Consider the following 14,312-nt stretch of genomic DNA (forward strand, 5'->3'; position numbering starts at 1 on the left):
AAAATTGTGAGCCAGTTTCCCACATCTATAGTACTTCATAGCATATATTTTAATATTCATCTCTTTTTAGATTCTCTCTTCCTTTCCAACTCTATTTTTTCCTTTTTCCTCATTTTTGTCATCTATTTTAAATTTATTTCATTTTTATGTATCATATATAGCTTTTCTGGAATGTGTTAGAGTTTACACAAATAGCTAGTAATAAATTATACCTTAATTATTAATGCATAGCATCTCATCTACAGCCAGGAAGTCAAATCTCCTTTTCTCTGAAAATGCGCAGACTGGGAACCATCTACAAAGACTTGTCTTTGACATGGCTGAAAAGTCCCCTGTTATCAGATATCTTAAATGTCTTTTCACTTTTGCCAAAGCAGCCCAGCAGCCCCCTGATTCTACTTGACTATTCTGCCCTGATTCTTCAATAGGGGCTGACCCACCTGAGAGAGAAACACAGGTCCCAGCTCTGCTCTCTTAAAATATCTATAAACAAGAGCCAACAGTCATCAGCAAATATTAGTAAGAATTTTATCTGAATTCTGAATTTGATGAGTTTCTTTTTAAAAGAAAATATTAAATATACCATATTTATATATTTTTTTTTGGTAAAACAGCTTTATTGAGATATCCACATACCATACAATTTACGCATTTCAAATGTACAATTCACTGGAGTTTAATATATGCACAGACTTGTTTAACCATTGCCACATCCTTATAAATTTTTAATTACCCTAATAGGACACAATTATTCATTTTAGCTGCTCCCTCCAACTAAAATTATTTTAAAGCATTGCAATGGGAAATGATTAGAGAACCGGGAAAAAGAAAAAGTGAATCCACCACTGAAATATCAAGTTTAAAGACTGGAACAGAACTTTCAGGGTCTTTTTGTGCAAAGTTACAGGCTCCAATTTGGAATTAGCCATAGACATCCACCCTGAGAAGCTTAGGAATAAGGAAAAAGGAAATTCATACCGGATTGAATCTCTAAGTATTCATTCTGGCCTCTTAAAGTTTTACCAACAGTTTTAATTTTCCAAAGCCTAACTCTCATCCACATGCAAAAGATATATACATGAGGATGAAAAACTGTCCAGAAAATGAATAGCCTATATGTGTGTAAATGATTATTCTATAAAGGCACTTTTCAGTAACCAGGAATTATTCTGCAACTGAAATATGAAGTATAAATTTGATGTGGATAAATATTGAAAAGTCTACACCGTGGTTTTATCTAAACTACCCAAAACTCTATGATTTGAAAATTGGAATAGAAAATAGATTATATATTTTACAACACTTATGTCAGCTTAACTGGGCCTGAAACACTATGAAGGAAAATATCCCTCATTAAAAGATTCCTTGCTTCTATGCCAGCAAAATCCAGGCCTTTTAAAATGAGCCTTTTAAGCACAACTACATGGCCCAACTACATGGGCTTGCTTAACTAAACCCTAGCGCATTCTTACAATGGAATTATATGAATTAAAAATAATGATGAGATCTATGTTTAATGACAGATATCTCCAACATATGTAGTGAAAAAAAAGAAGTTACAAATGAACATGCCCATCATGATTCAGTTTAAAAACAGAGAGGAGGAGAGAGGAAGTGGACTATGTTCATAAATGAATGAATATATGCATGAATGAATTAATGAACGAATTATAAAAATCACAGCTTTGGGATGGGGGTGTGATTTTTACTTCTTCCTTTTGCATTTTGTTACTGTCTAAAATGTTGCTGTTTAAATTTATTATCAACAACAACAATGATACTATTTTTGTGAGAGGAAAACTGGACTATGAAATGTTTGAGTTATTTGTTGTTAAAGATTTAGAATTTTTTAAATTCCTCTAGAGTATATTTATACACTTGATAGCAATGAGCTTCTTTACCTTGGGCTCATCATGGAGGAAGAATGCAGACAGAGACATGGTCATACTCAACTATGAAACATAAACAAATAGTTGATAGAAGGTATTCAAAGGATTAATTAGAGCATTTTCAAGAGAGATTTAGCAAGATAGATTTAAACCAAAAGAAAATTTTATCTATCAATGATAATCTTCTATATTTTAAATCAAAAGTTCAAGAATAAAAACATAGGCCAGAATTTTTATTTTAACCCAAATTGCTCAGAAAATTCATTTAGAGCTAGAAATACTATTTCTTCAGTTGCTCTTAAACTCTCCATGTGACTATGGGTGTTCATGCTTTCTAAAACTATGATGTATATGATAACATTGAGTGCATTGAGGAGGGTGAGTAGGATGGAGAAACTAACTTAAATTTTCATTCATTTCTAATGCTTTCTTGTTTTCTCTCTTTTTACCCAAAGAATGTTTACACTGTTAGCTTCCCCAAGCCAGGTTTTGTGGAGCTGCCCCCTGTGCCAATTGATGTGGGAACAGAAATCAACCTGTCCTTCAGCACCAAAAATGAATCTGGGATCATTCTCTTGGGAAGTGGAGGGACACCAGCACCACCTAGGAGAAAACGAAGGCAAACTGGACAGGTACCCTCACACCTCGTTATTAATGCATTTTCTCTAATGCTTATATAAAGCAATTATTTTGTAAAGAGATTAGAAAGGTATTTAGGGTTTATAAATTGCTTTTCTATTTTTTGATTTGCATTACTTATTTTCACTATCATCTTCTTAGGACAATTATCTTCACTAGGATTTTCCTGTTGGTCAATTCCAGGTGCAGTCACACTTATATTTTCACCTATATTTCATATGGGTTTATCATTCATATATAAGGAGAGAAAGCTTAAAATATATTCAAATTATATTAATCTTCTCTTCTCTCTAAGTCCAATTCCTTACCAGATCTGTAAATATCCAGGTAGGATTCCTTAAATTTAAATTTAAATTTCTTCTAGGATTTGTTTCCTAGTTTCGTTAGCCAACACAAATGTAGTCTATTAGAACCTGACTCACTCCACCCTCTCTGGACACAGGGAGGCAGAGAATGGCCATTTCATCTAGTTTTGCTCAGTGAAAGTGCTCATAGAAATTCCTAGTCTGCCATGGCCAAAGGATGGAATGAATGCTTTACAAACACATCCTTAAGGATATATGCATTTTTGTAAGTCGGGTTGTATTGTTTGTGATTACATGTGTCTTTTAAATCACTTTTAGCATTTAACATTTGGTAATTAATAATATTATGTAACAAATCTTATTTCCCCCACCAAAAAGAAACAAAGCCTAAATAAAATACTAGCAAGCGGAATGTACAGCTGTATAACCATGAGTAACTTGGGTTATCTCAGGCAAGCAAGAGTGATTTAATATTAGAAAATGTAAAAATCATATAATCAGTAGATAAAGACAAATGTTTGGCAAACTTAGCACTGATTCCTGAGTTAAAGAAAACCATAACAAGTATTCTTAATAGGAAAATATTATAAATATTTCCTATAAAATCAAGCCCCCCCAAAAAGGATGATTATTATTACTGCACTTGTTTTATCCAGTGCTGCAAGAAAAGAACAAGTAAATATTGTACAAGAACAAATATTTAATTGAAGAACAAATGTAACAAAACAAATATAAGACCTATATGGAGAAAATTATAAAACTTTACTAAAAAATATTAAAGTTACTCAATAAATAAGCATGTTCAACATGTAAATGGAAAGAATGTTAAAAAAATATGTCAATTCTCCCAAAAATGATATGTAGATTCAATTTCAATAAAAATATCCCCTTATCGTTTTGTGAATCATAACAAGCTAATTCTAAAATTTATATCCAAGATCAAAAACCTAAGAGACTTCCAAAATAGAATAAGAAGGTAGGGGGGCTATCCTATCAGGAGCTATTTAGAAGCTAGAGTTTTGAATCATGGTAATATAGTATTAATTATGGATAACTCTGCCAGTGGAACAGAATAGAGAGTCCTGAATATACTCAAATATAGATGGAAATGACATTTGGCAATAGGTGGCATTGCATATCATTAAAAAAAAAAGTGAACCTTTCAATGAATGATTTCAGAGCAATTGGTTATAAATACATAAAAAGTAAATTTCTACTTCACCACAAACAGAAAAATAAATTCCCAATGAATTATAATCTTAAATATAAAGTGAAAAACATTTTAGAAGTAAATATAGAAAGATAACTTTGACCTTGGGGAAGAGAAGGATTTACTGAACAAAACAAAGTAATAAATTTATAATCTCGATTGTAGATTATAAACAAGTGCAATTTTATTAAAATTAAAACTCTCTGATCGTCAAACAACACAAAAGACAAACTCCAATATTGGAAACTTAGAACACATATAACCTAAAAAAAAAGTAATAACCAGATTACAAAAAAATCTTTCACAAACCAATAAGAAAAAATAAAAACATATACAACAATGGGCAGACTTGAACAGGCATTTCACAGAAGAAGAAACATAAATGACCCAAAAACATTTTTTGAATATTCGTCCTCAGTTGTAAATGCAATTTCAGACCACACTGGACTTTATACCCACTAGATTGGTAAAATATTAAGAAATATGATAATACCATGTATTAGCCAGATTGGATCAAATGGAATCCTAAATCACTGATGATGGAAAGAGTCGATTGTTATAGCCACCTAGTTGAATATGTGCACATTCTACAAGACAGCATTTCACTCCTAGGTATAGCTCCCAAGTTCTTGCACATGTGCCCAGTGAGACGTGTGCAAAAATGTTCATAGCAGTATTCTTCATAATAGCAGAAAAACTAGAAACAACCCAAATGTTCATCAGCTGGAGATCAGATTCATTCTGACACTTTTGCATAATGGATTATGAAGTAGTAGTAAAAAAGAATAAATTACAGCTAAATATAACAACATGGACGAATATTAGAAACTAAATAGAAAAATTTTAAATGCACTACATACTGTATGACACCATTTTTATAGATCTCTAATTTAAGTAACACTAGCCAACATATTGTTTATAGATATACATGTGAATTTTCAAAAATAACTTTTAAAGAGCAAGGGAATAAAATCCATGTTAACAAGTGTTGGCAAGGATATCGAGAAAATGGAACTCTTGTGAATTGTTGGTGGGAATGTAAATTGGTGCAGCAATGATGGAAAACAGTGTGGAGGTGCCTCAAAAAATTAAAAATAAAACTACCATATGATCCAGCAATCCCGCTTATTGGCATTTAATTAATTAAAGGAAACAAAAAAACTAACTCAAAATATATATGCACTCCCCATTCATTGCAGCATTATTCACAATAGCCAGGATATAGAAACACCCTAAGCATCTATCCACAGATGAATAGATAAAGAAGTTGTGGCAGATAGATGATAGATAGATAGATAGATAGATAGACAGACAGACAGACAGATAGATAATAGATAGATAGATGGATGATAGATAGAGATATACATATAAATATTCCTATATAGAGAGTAGTTCTATTATATATGAATAAATAATATATATTATATGAATATAATATATAATATATATGACTATATACATATATTTATTCCTAAGAATATTGTTCAGCCCTAAAGAAAGGATGAAATTTTTCTTCATTTCCAACAACATGGGTGGACCTGGAGGGCATTATACTCAGTGAAATAAGTCAGACAAAGACAGACAAATATTGTATCATCTCACTTATATGTTGAATCTTAAAAAAAAAAAAAAAAAAAAAAAAAACAAGCTCACTGATACAGATAACAGATTGGTGGTTGCCAGAGAGGGCAGATAAAATGGGTGAAGGGAGTCCAAAGGTACAAACTTCCAGTTATAAAACAAATTAAGTCCTGGGATGTAATGCAGGGCATGGCAAATATATTTAGTAATACTGTGCTGCATATTTGAAAGTTGCTAAGAGAGTAGATCTTAAAAGTTCCCTTCACAGACAAAAAAGAAAAATTTTAACTTTGTATGGTGATGGACATTAACTAGACATTGTGTGGATTATTTTGCAATATATACAAATATAATTCATTATGCTAAATACCTAAAACTAATGTCATGTTGTATGTCAATTACATCTCAATTAAAGAACAAAAAGGAAGAAAGAGATCTCTTTTCCATGTAGAGGCACCAAGGAAAGGCCATATGAGGACATAGTGAGAAGATAGGGCCATTTGCAAGGCAGGAAGAGAGCTCTCACCACAACTTGACCACGCTGGCACCCTGATCTCAGATTCTCAGCCTCTAGAACTAAGAGAAATAAATTTCTATTTTTTAGGCCTGATGATGATGATGATGATGATGATGATGATGATGATTTTCAAAAAGCAAGGAAATAAAAATTCACATTAGTGGTTTCTAAGATAGGGAAGCTGGGGGATGAAATTGGGAAGAAGCTGATAGGAGATACAAAAGTACTGCTTCTTAACCTTGGTGGTAGATTCTCAGGTATTCATTGAATTGTAAATTGTGGACATAGGTGCATCATTTACATGTATGTCCATTGCATTGTGAGAAATGTATCAAATAGTCATAATAAAATTTATTTTTTGAAGAGTAAAGGGGAAAAAAGTATTTTTATCTCATTCCTTACTGCACATGAGCACTGAATACTTGTAAAATATAAATGCTCTTTTAAATTTTTTATCTTTTAACCCTGAAAACTAAAATTATTTTCTCACTATTCCAAATCATAAACTAGTTATCAGAGGACTAGATCAAACATTCTGAAATAGATTTTTACTAAATGATATTTGTTTCCTAGGTCATTGTCAAATAATTAAGCACCAACTTTCTCCAGATAATTAAGCTCCAAATTTCTCCTCATCAGTACTAAATAAATGAACTTGAATTACCAGCTTTCAGGATAGTTCTTAAAATAAAACATGATCCTATTAAAACAATTAAAAAGAGACAATATTAAGTACTATAGTACAAAGCAAATTAGAAATAGCATGTTAATGTTTCAACATTTTAATGATAATAAATATTTAGCTTTTAAAATCTCAGTAAATGCTATCTGAAAGAAGAAACAATGATAAATAGTTCATGTCTGTCATAGAATCATTGCTGGTTAAATTGACATATTTTATTTTTCAAAGCTAACAGTTTTGTTACCCATAGGGTTATTTGTGATTATGTTCTGCTAAAGGGGTTTGAGACATCAAACAATCCATCAGCTAAGAAAATCTTAATTGAGTGAGTAGTTTGAAGTGGCTCCTTTGATGGATGGTGAGCACTAATCCGATCCTCTGGACATTTTGTGTTGGACACACAGCTACATACACAATTCAATAAATTGGAGGAGACATGATGTTTGATTGAAACCGTTTCCACCACTGCAGGTGACTCGTGGAGGACTGAGTGATTATTGTGTAGCAAGTGCCCCTGTGCTCCATAAGAAAGGGAGCACACGTAGAATCAGCTTTGGGGATGAGGACTGCATTCAAGCTCCCTAGGGTTCATAATCTGATCTCAAAGCCATACCGGTTGCTATAGTAACGGTAGCAAAAAGAAAGCAGGCATGTTTGTGGATGAAAAATTGTCTTCCTTCTTTCTAAATGAGGGAGACAAGTTACATATTGGTGATAGCAATCTATTCCACCAGCTCAGAGAACAAATTGAAGTCTAAAGACTCAAATTGCCGTGAGGTTGGGAGTCAGACCTGATTTCAGCAGCTGGCAGTCCACTTGTAAATATGAGGGAGAGGATTTTGTTGACACCTTTTGTTTCCTGATGGGTTTTGTGAGTTAGAGATCCACTGCAAGCACAGCTGTTACTTTCGGCATCACAGATCTGCTTTACAGAGACTACTATATTACTACACCCACTTTTCACATCCTCTAACAAGCAAAAATGCTAAATGATTACAGAGCTATTTCCAGCTGCTTAAAATATTGTTTAAGAAAATATTGAGTTTTAACTTCTCGGGTAAGATCTCAGAGCAGATGAATCTGCAGTTCTGTCAGAAAACCTCTAATGCTAAGTCATAAATGAGACTCCTTCTAATCTTGAATAACCATTTGCTGTTGCAGGCCTATTATGCAATATTCCTGAACAAAGGCCGTCTGGAAGTGCATCTCTCCACAGGCACACGAACAATGAGGAAGATTGTTGTCAAACCAGAGCCAAGTCTGTTTCACGACGGGAGAGAACATTCCGTTCATGTAGAGAGAACTAGAGGGTAACAATAGCCCTAGAGACCTTACTGTCGTTACTAACGTGAACTCCTTTGCACCGTAATCTCTGACTGGGCCTTTGTATGTATGGACATGTGATGCATTGCCAAACTAACAAGTCACTTAATTTCTTCTTCTTTACATTTCATACTTCAGAAACCTCATTTACCTTGGCCCTTAGGAGTTCTACTCCTCACATTTCTATTCTGTGCATTTCTCCTCTCCACCTTGGGGAAAAGCAAATGCATCCTCTGAAGCTATAGATAAGAAAAATCCTCCCTCAGCACCCCTCAAATATTCTCTTCTCAAATAAGGTATGCACATAGTGAAACATGTAGAATAGCTCAGTTGGAGCCAGCAGCCTTTGGCAGTTGCTATTTCATTCAGGTTCCAAAGCAGTTATGGCAGCTGCTTAGAAACCTGTCACAGGTACAACGCGTGGCAGCAGCTGCGGGATCTGCCGAGTACTGGTACATGCATACTTCATCCCTGTCTCCCACCAGGGTGTGCAGGGTCCCTGCAGAGTGACTTCCTGAAGGAGCAGAGTTGACAGAGAGAAGGAAAAGGTTGCTATCCTGCCGTCATGGCGCGGAGGCCACCTCTGCAGATGCAGCTCTGAGTCAGGGAATTGGCTATAATAGTGTTATAAACTGATTTCTCATTTCTTTGGAATGCTTTATACTTAATTTACTGGGAAAGTCACGTATAGTTTTCATCTGAATGCTATATGACAACTCGGAGAAGTAATTATTTTAGAAGGACAATTAGAGAAAAAGAAAACAGAAGCCTGGAGACTTCAGGTCTCCAAATCAGTAATCCATTTATTAAACATAGAAAAGAACTAGAAATCAAATCTGATGAAACCTCAGAGCACAAAGAATACTATTAAATACAACAACAGTATGAATATGTAGCAGTAGTTCAAGTAAGCAGATGCTATTCTATAATTAAAGACCTACATTTTCTAATTATCCTCTTGTGTAGATAACAGTTTAGATAAGTGTTAAGGATTTCTTATCTTCTAAGTAAATGAAAAAGCTTTCCTTGGCTTATTCTTTCTATTATTATATAGAACCTAAGGTTGTGGGCTGAATTGATACTAAGCATTCTTGCAGAGTGTCTACTAACCTAGGTGTTTAGAAACCATGATTAAGATAAATGAGGGATCAATATTTGAACAAACTAAGAATTTTTACTAATCTAATAGCCAGATATTACAGTCATGGTCTCTGAGGAGAAATGCAAACATAATGTTCTCATTTAGGAATGCTCTAGATTACTATCTTCTAGACTACATTTCAGGTCCTTTGCCAAAAATTAATCCTCTTCATTGTGAGAAGAAAGTTTTAAAGTTTTAAAACTTTAAAGACTTTTAATAAGCAAATGCAGATTTGAGAAACATAATTGCTCCAAAATCATTCAAATATGTTATTTTGTAGAGGAAGGATTCTGACATTCCCTAGTGCATTATGATGTCATGCTAAAATGTCCTTTTAACAGGTGTTTCTTCAGGAAGGGCATTTTATTATGCCAACCTCACAGCTGTTGACTATCAATCCAACTTTTATTTCATTAAGCTCAGTGTATAGTACATCACTGAAAGCTGATCATTCAGTTAATTGGCCATATAAACAAACGGTTTTGCCATTTGCTGTTAATTAATGGATAATGTATTGGACATATTAGTGCAGAGTCACTGAACTCTATGGCAAAGCAAGAACACATTTGCTATCATAATGTCTCATTCAGCACTCTAAGGTCAAAAAAAAATCATCACCTATCCTTTGAGAAAGTGCTACAATTAACTGATTAACCAGAGATCATTAATGACCCCAATAACTTTACCCAGAAATATTTTTAATGCTTCATACCTATTCTAGGATGTGCTCTATATCAAATACTAGACTAAGAGTTTATCCTTTAATCATTATAAATGTATGTGAGATCTGTATTAATATCTTTTCATCACAGATGAGGAAATATTAACTGACTTGCCCAAAATCACATCCCTAGTAAATAACAGAGACAGGATTTAAACCCAGATATATATGACACCTTCATCTGTGCTCACCAACTACTTATTCGTATCATTTTGGGTGCCCTACTTCATGTTGATTAAATATTTGCTTCCTCCTAACACTTTTCAGACCATAAATGTCAATTATCATTTCTTTTAGGAACGATAATGATCTTTTCCTAGATAAGGTGGTAGTTTTAATACCACCTCACAAAATCATGGGCTTTTTACCAAATTGAGAGGTGAACTTTTCAAGATTGCACGTGGCCCTTTTTCTCCCCCTCTGTCTCTCTTTAGTCCTCCTCCCTTGTCTCCCTTTCTATCCCTTTGTCTGCAAGAATCTCACTTCAATCACTTCGGTATCTAATTCTATGGTATTACAGTGATCCCTGCTTTTCCAGCTGCTTTGCCCTCTGATCCTTCTAGAGTCCACCAAAGCAGCTGGTGGTTTTAACTGGACAAAAACATTAAACCCTAAGGCCTGGAGTCGATGCGTAGACAAGTAGGTTTTCTCTGTGAGAGCATTCTTCATACAGGTATGGAATTAGGCTAAAGACCACAAAGGGATCAGATATTTCAGGCATAATTTGAGATTTCTGCAGTGAGATCATGATGTGGACACTGCAATCCAGATTATTTCTTTCTTATCATCCAAAATATATTCAATGAAAAAATTTTTCAAATTTCATTTTTCATGTAAATTACAAATGTCAGGCACTTTTCTTAATATCTTCTTCCATATATACAATCCAACTGGTGGTGGTTTGAAAAAAAAACTTAGACCAGTATTTCAAACAAACAAGAAACAGAAACTCCAAGAATCAGCCGTGGAAATTATAAGAAAATACAGCTGACCTACCATAATACTAATAATAATGTAATGTTTATTATAGTAATTTTTGTACATAGTAGGTCATCAGGAAAGAATTATTGAATAGTTACTTGAGAAACAGGAAATATACCAGAATCACAATGGACATGTTGGTAATGTCCTTCTTTACAAAAGAACTAAATAAATTATATAGATTTGATGCCGCTAGAGTGTAAAATACAAGCAGAATTTACCTATAGTCTTCTTGCAATGCCCTTAGTAAGTAAAAGAGCCTTGGTGCAATCCCTTAATTAATGTTTTTCACTGTTTGAACTACATATTTGTATCTTCATTTTATAAATGAATGAAATGAGACTGAGTGAGATTAAATAACTGGCCCAAGTTTACACAGCTAGTAACTAATACTTAGTTCCAGTCTATTCCTTCTGAAAGCTCATGTCCATGCCACGTCTCCACCACATGATCTAGTAAGAAAAGAACTAGTAAGACAGGAACGCTATGACAGTCCTTGGAGCACAACCAGGCTAGAGAGTCCACATCAGAAAGAGAAGGGCCTCTGGCCCTTTAAAAATTCTAACAGAACAGAGATTTGCTGTCCTTGAACAATCTTTAACAGTGGTTTAAACCCCTCATGAAAACCCCGAGGAACAACACTATCATGCAAGACGGTGCTTTTAGCAAAAGAAACAAAAAAGGTATTGTGGGAAAGGGGAAGAGGACTTCTCAGTGAGTCACACATACCCAGAAGTGAGTAATTTTCTGAAAGTCTCAAAACCACCAACATTCTTAGCAATGAGGTTGAACCTCCTGAATTTTGCCAACACGCTCATCCAGAGTCTGGTGAAAAACCAATATGTCATTTCCCCCTATTTTTCCTTTGAAACTAAATTCAGCATGCCTATTCTATACCCCCCGAACAATGACATTTTGAGCCACAATATAAGCCATTTTTGTTCCATTCTCTTACATTCGAATTGTTGCAAAGTGTGGAGTTTGCTCAGTGCCATTTCAAAGCATCTTTGCCCTAGTTTATTGTTTCTAGTTCTACATGTGGTTTTTATTTCTCATAACATCAAGTAAAGATGGCATTTCGGGACTGAGTTTTCCACTTAAATACTTTAGTTTTCTCCTCAGATCAGATCTAAAGTAAATTTTGAGCAATAATATGACTAGTAATATGACTAATAGCCCCAAGCTTACTGTTGAGACAGAAGTACAAAACCTGCTTCTAGAACAAAAGAGAAAATGCCTTTGGTCATTTTCATCATCAGAACTTATTGTCTCCTTCAGATTCTTTGCCCCGGGATCCAAGGATCTTTGTGAATAAGTAGCTTGAGGTTCTCAATTAGTCGTGTGTGAGTTATCTCTCATAAGCAAATTAGGGAAATTAATGAAACAGCCACTAAGGAAAATCATTGCAAGGAACAATTAGTGTGATGTTCTTGCCTGCCTCTTCTATTCAAAAGCTAGCAACTACATTCTTTATAAAATGTCCTGTAAGTGTTTGCTGTTGACTCCTGCAATCTAAGCTCTCAGGAGTACAGTTTGTCCCCTGGCAAGGAGATAATAGCTAGCACAAACCAAGAAATAAAGAGCCAAACGAAAAGTGACCCCATGCTGTGCTAAACCCACTGAGCCTTATCCGATTAGACATTTCTACACAGTACAGAGGCCTCGCTCTATGAGCTCCTGTGTTGCGCTATAGACCACTGCTGTCAACACCACCAGAGGCTAATGCTGCAGCTACACCATTGCTTCCTTTCAGTTAACTCTCGAGGAGAGTTAACGAGAGAGGCAGAGGGACAAGATCCCCAGAAACAGTATCATTTGTTTAATGTAGAATACCTAATTATCAAATTTGGGCTCACATAGTAGCTATGGGAGGGAGGAATAAGGGATGGCACCAAAGAGTTTGATTGTCGATTGTATTGGATGTTATGTGTTTTATACCTGTTTATTTTAAATGTTTTATCAGCATCTTTACTGTTCAAGTTGATGAAGACAGAAGGCATATGCAAAACCTGACAGTAGAACAAGCGATTGAAGTTAAAAAGCTTTTCATTGGGGGTGCTCCACCTGAATTTCAACCTTCCCCACTAAGAAATATTCCTCCTTTTGAAGGCTGTGTATGGAACCTAGTTATTAACTCTGTGTAAGTGAATCTCCTCGCTACTGTTTTTATGTTATTTAGTTATTTTGGTTTGATTGGTTGGTTTGTTCTGATAGGAGGATCAATGTAGCACCTACAGTCTCCAAAACCATGGGGGGAAGGAAACAATGAAGAACGTCAAGTTAGATTTAGGAAATTGTACAGATGGCCTTTAAAAAAAAGGAAGGGCGGGAGGGGGTTGATTTAATTGTAAGGAAGCAAGACAATGAAAAATAAGAAAATGTGTAATTTTATCTATTCCATTAGCCCCATGGACTTTGCACAGCCTATATCCTTCAAAAATGCAGACATTGGTCGCTGCACCCATCAAAAACCGCATGAGGATGAAGACGGAGCTGTTCCAGCTGAAATAGTTATCCAGCCAGAGCCAGTTCCTACCCCAGCCTTTCCAATACCCACCCCAGTTCTGGCACATGTAAGTGTTTATAACCCATTGCTTTCTAATTTATACTTCACATTTTTAGTCGTTTTTAGAAGTAAGCCTATTCAGAATATCTACTCTTCTCCACAGCTAGAATTAGAGGATGGGCAACCTGTCTGTGAAAACCTATTCTCCTTATATCTTCCTTGGATTACTTTTCTTTCTATATCTGTTCTCTTTTAATTTTCCCGTTCATAAAGTGGCACATGTCTTCAGTTGAAAAGTTAGAAAGCACAGAAATGTCTACAGAATCAAGAATAAAATCCACCTATAATGCCACCACACAGAGGCAACCATATTTGCATTTCACATAGTAGGTCTCATATCATATATATAATTTGGCATTCTGCTTTTAAAAACTGGTAATACATAATTTAAAATTTTTCTAAACATTATGTAAATATGTGTCTGATTATATGTGTGTATGCATATGCATGTATAAGTAAACACGCACACACACACACACACACACACACACACACACACACAAAATTTTTCAGTGTGTGAGAAATAGAATATGTTTGATTACAGCATGGGCTCCAAAGTCAAACAGCCTGGCTTCAAATCCTAGCACTCTAACCTACTCTCTATATGAATTTGGGAAAGCTACTTAGCCAATCTGTTCCTTAGTTTCCTCATCTGTACAATGAGAATATTAACAACACATATGTCAAAGAGTTATAATGAGGATTTAAAAAAGATAATGTTTGTTAAATATCTAGCATATACTAAGCATTTAATCAA

At 34.7% G+C, this 14,312-nt stretch overlaps 1 protein-coding gene across 1 annotated transcript in view; it reads left to right on the plus strand.

Moving 5' to 3' along the window:
- The window catches only part of LAMA2 (laminin subunit alpha 2), a 239,010-nt gene that overhangs the window by 206,019 nt on the left and 18,679 nt on the right, over positions 1–14,312 (plus strand). The window contains exons 44-47 of the mRNA XM_039849938.1: positions 2,345–2,521; positions 7,985–8,133; positions 12,953–13,129; positions 13,394–13,562. Coding sequence (XP_039705872.1) covers positions 2,345–2,521; positions 7,985–8,133; positions 12,953–13,129; positions 13,394–13,562 — 672 coding nt within the window. The remainder of the gene's footprint in view (positions 1–2,344; positions 2,522–7,984; positions 8,134–12,952; positions 13,130–13,393; positions 13,563–14,312) is intronic.

This window comes from Pteropus medius, unplaced genomic scaffold, assembly GCF_902729225.1.
Source record: "Pteropus medius unplaced genomic scaffold, Ma_sr-lr_union100, whole genome shotgun sequence".
NCBI classification, from domain to species: Eukaryota; Metazoa; Chordata; class Mammalia; order Chiroptera; family Pteropodidae; genus Pteropus; species Pteropus medius.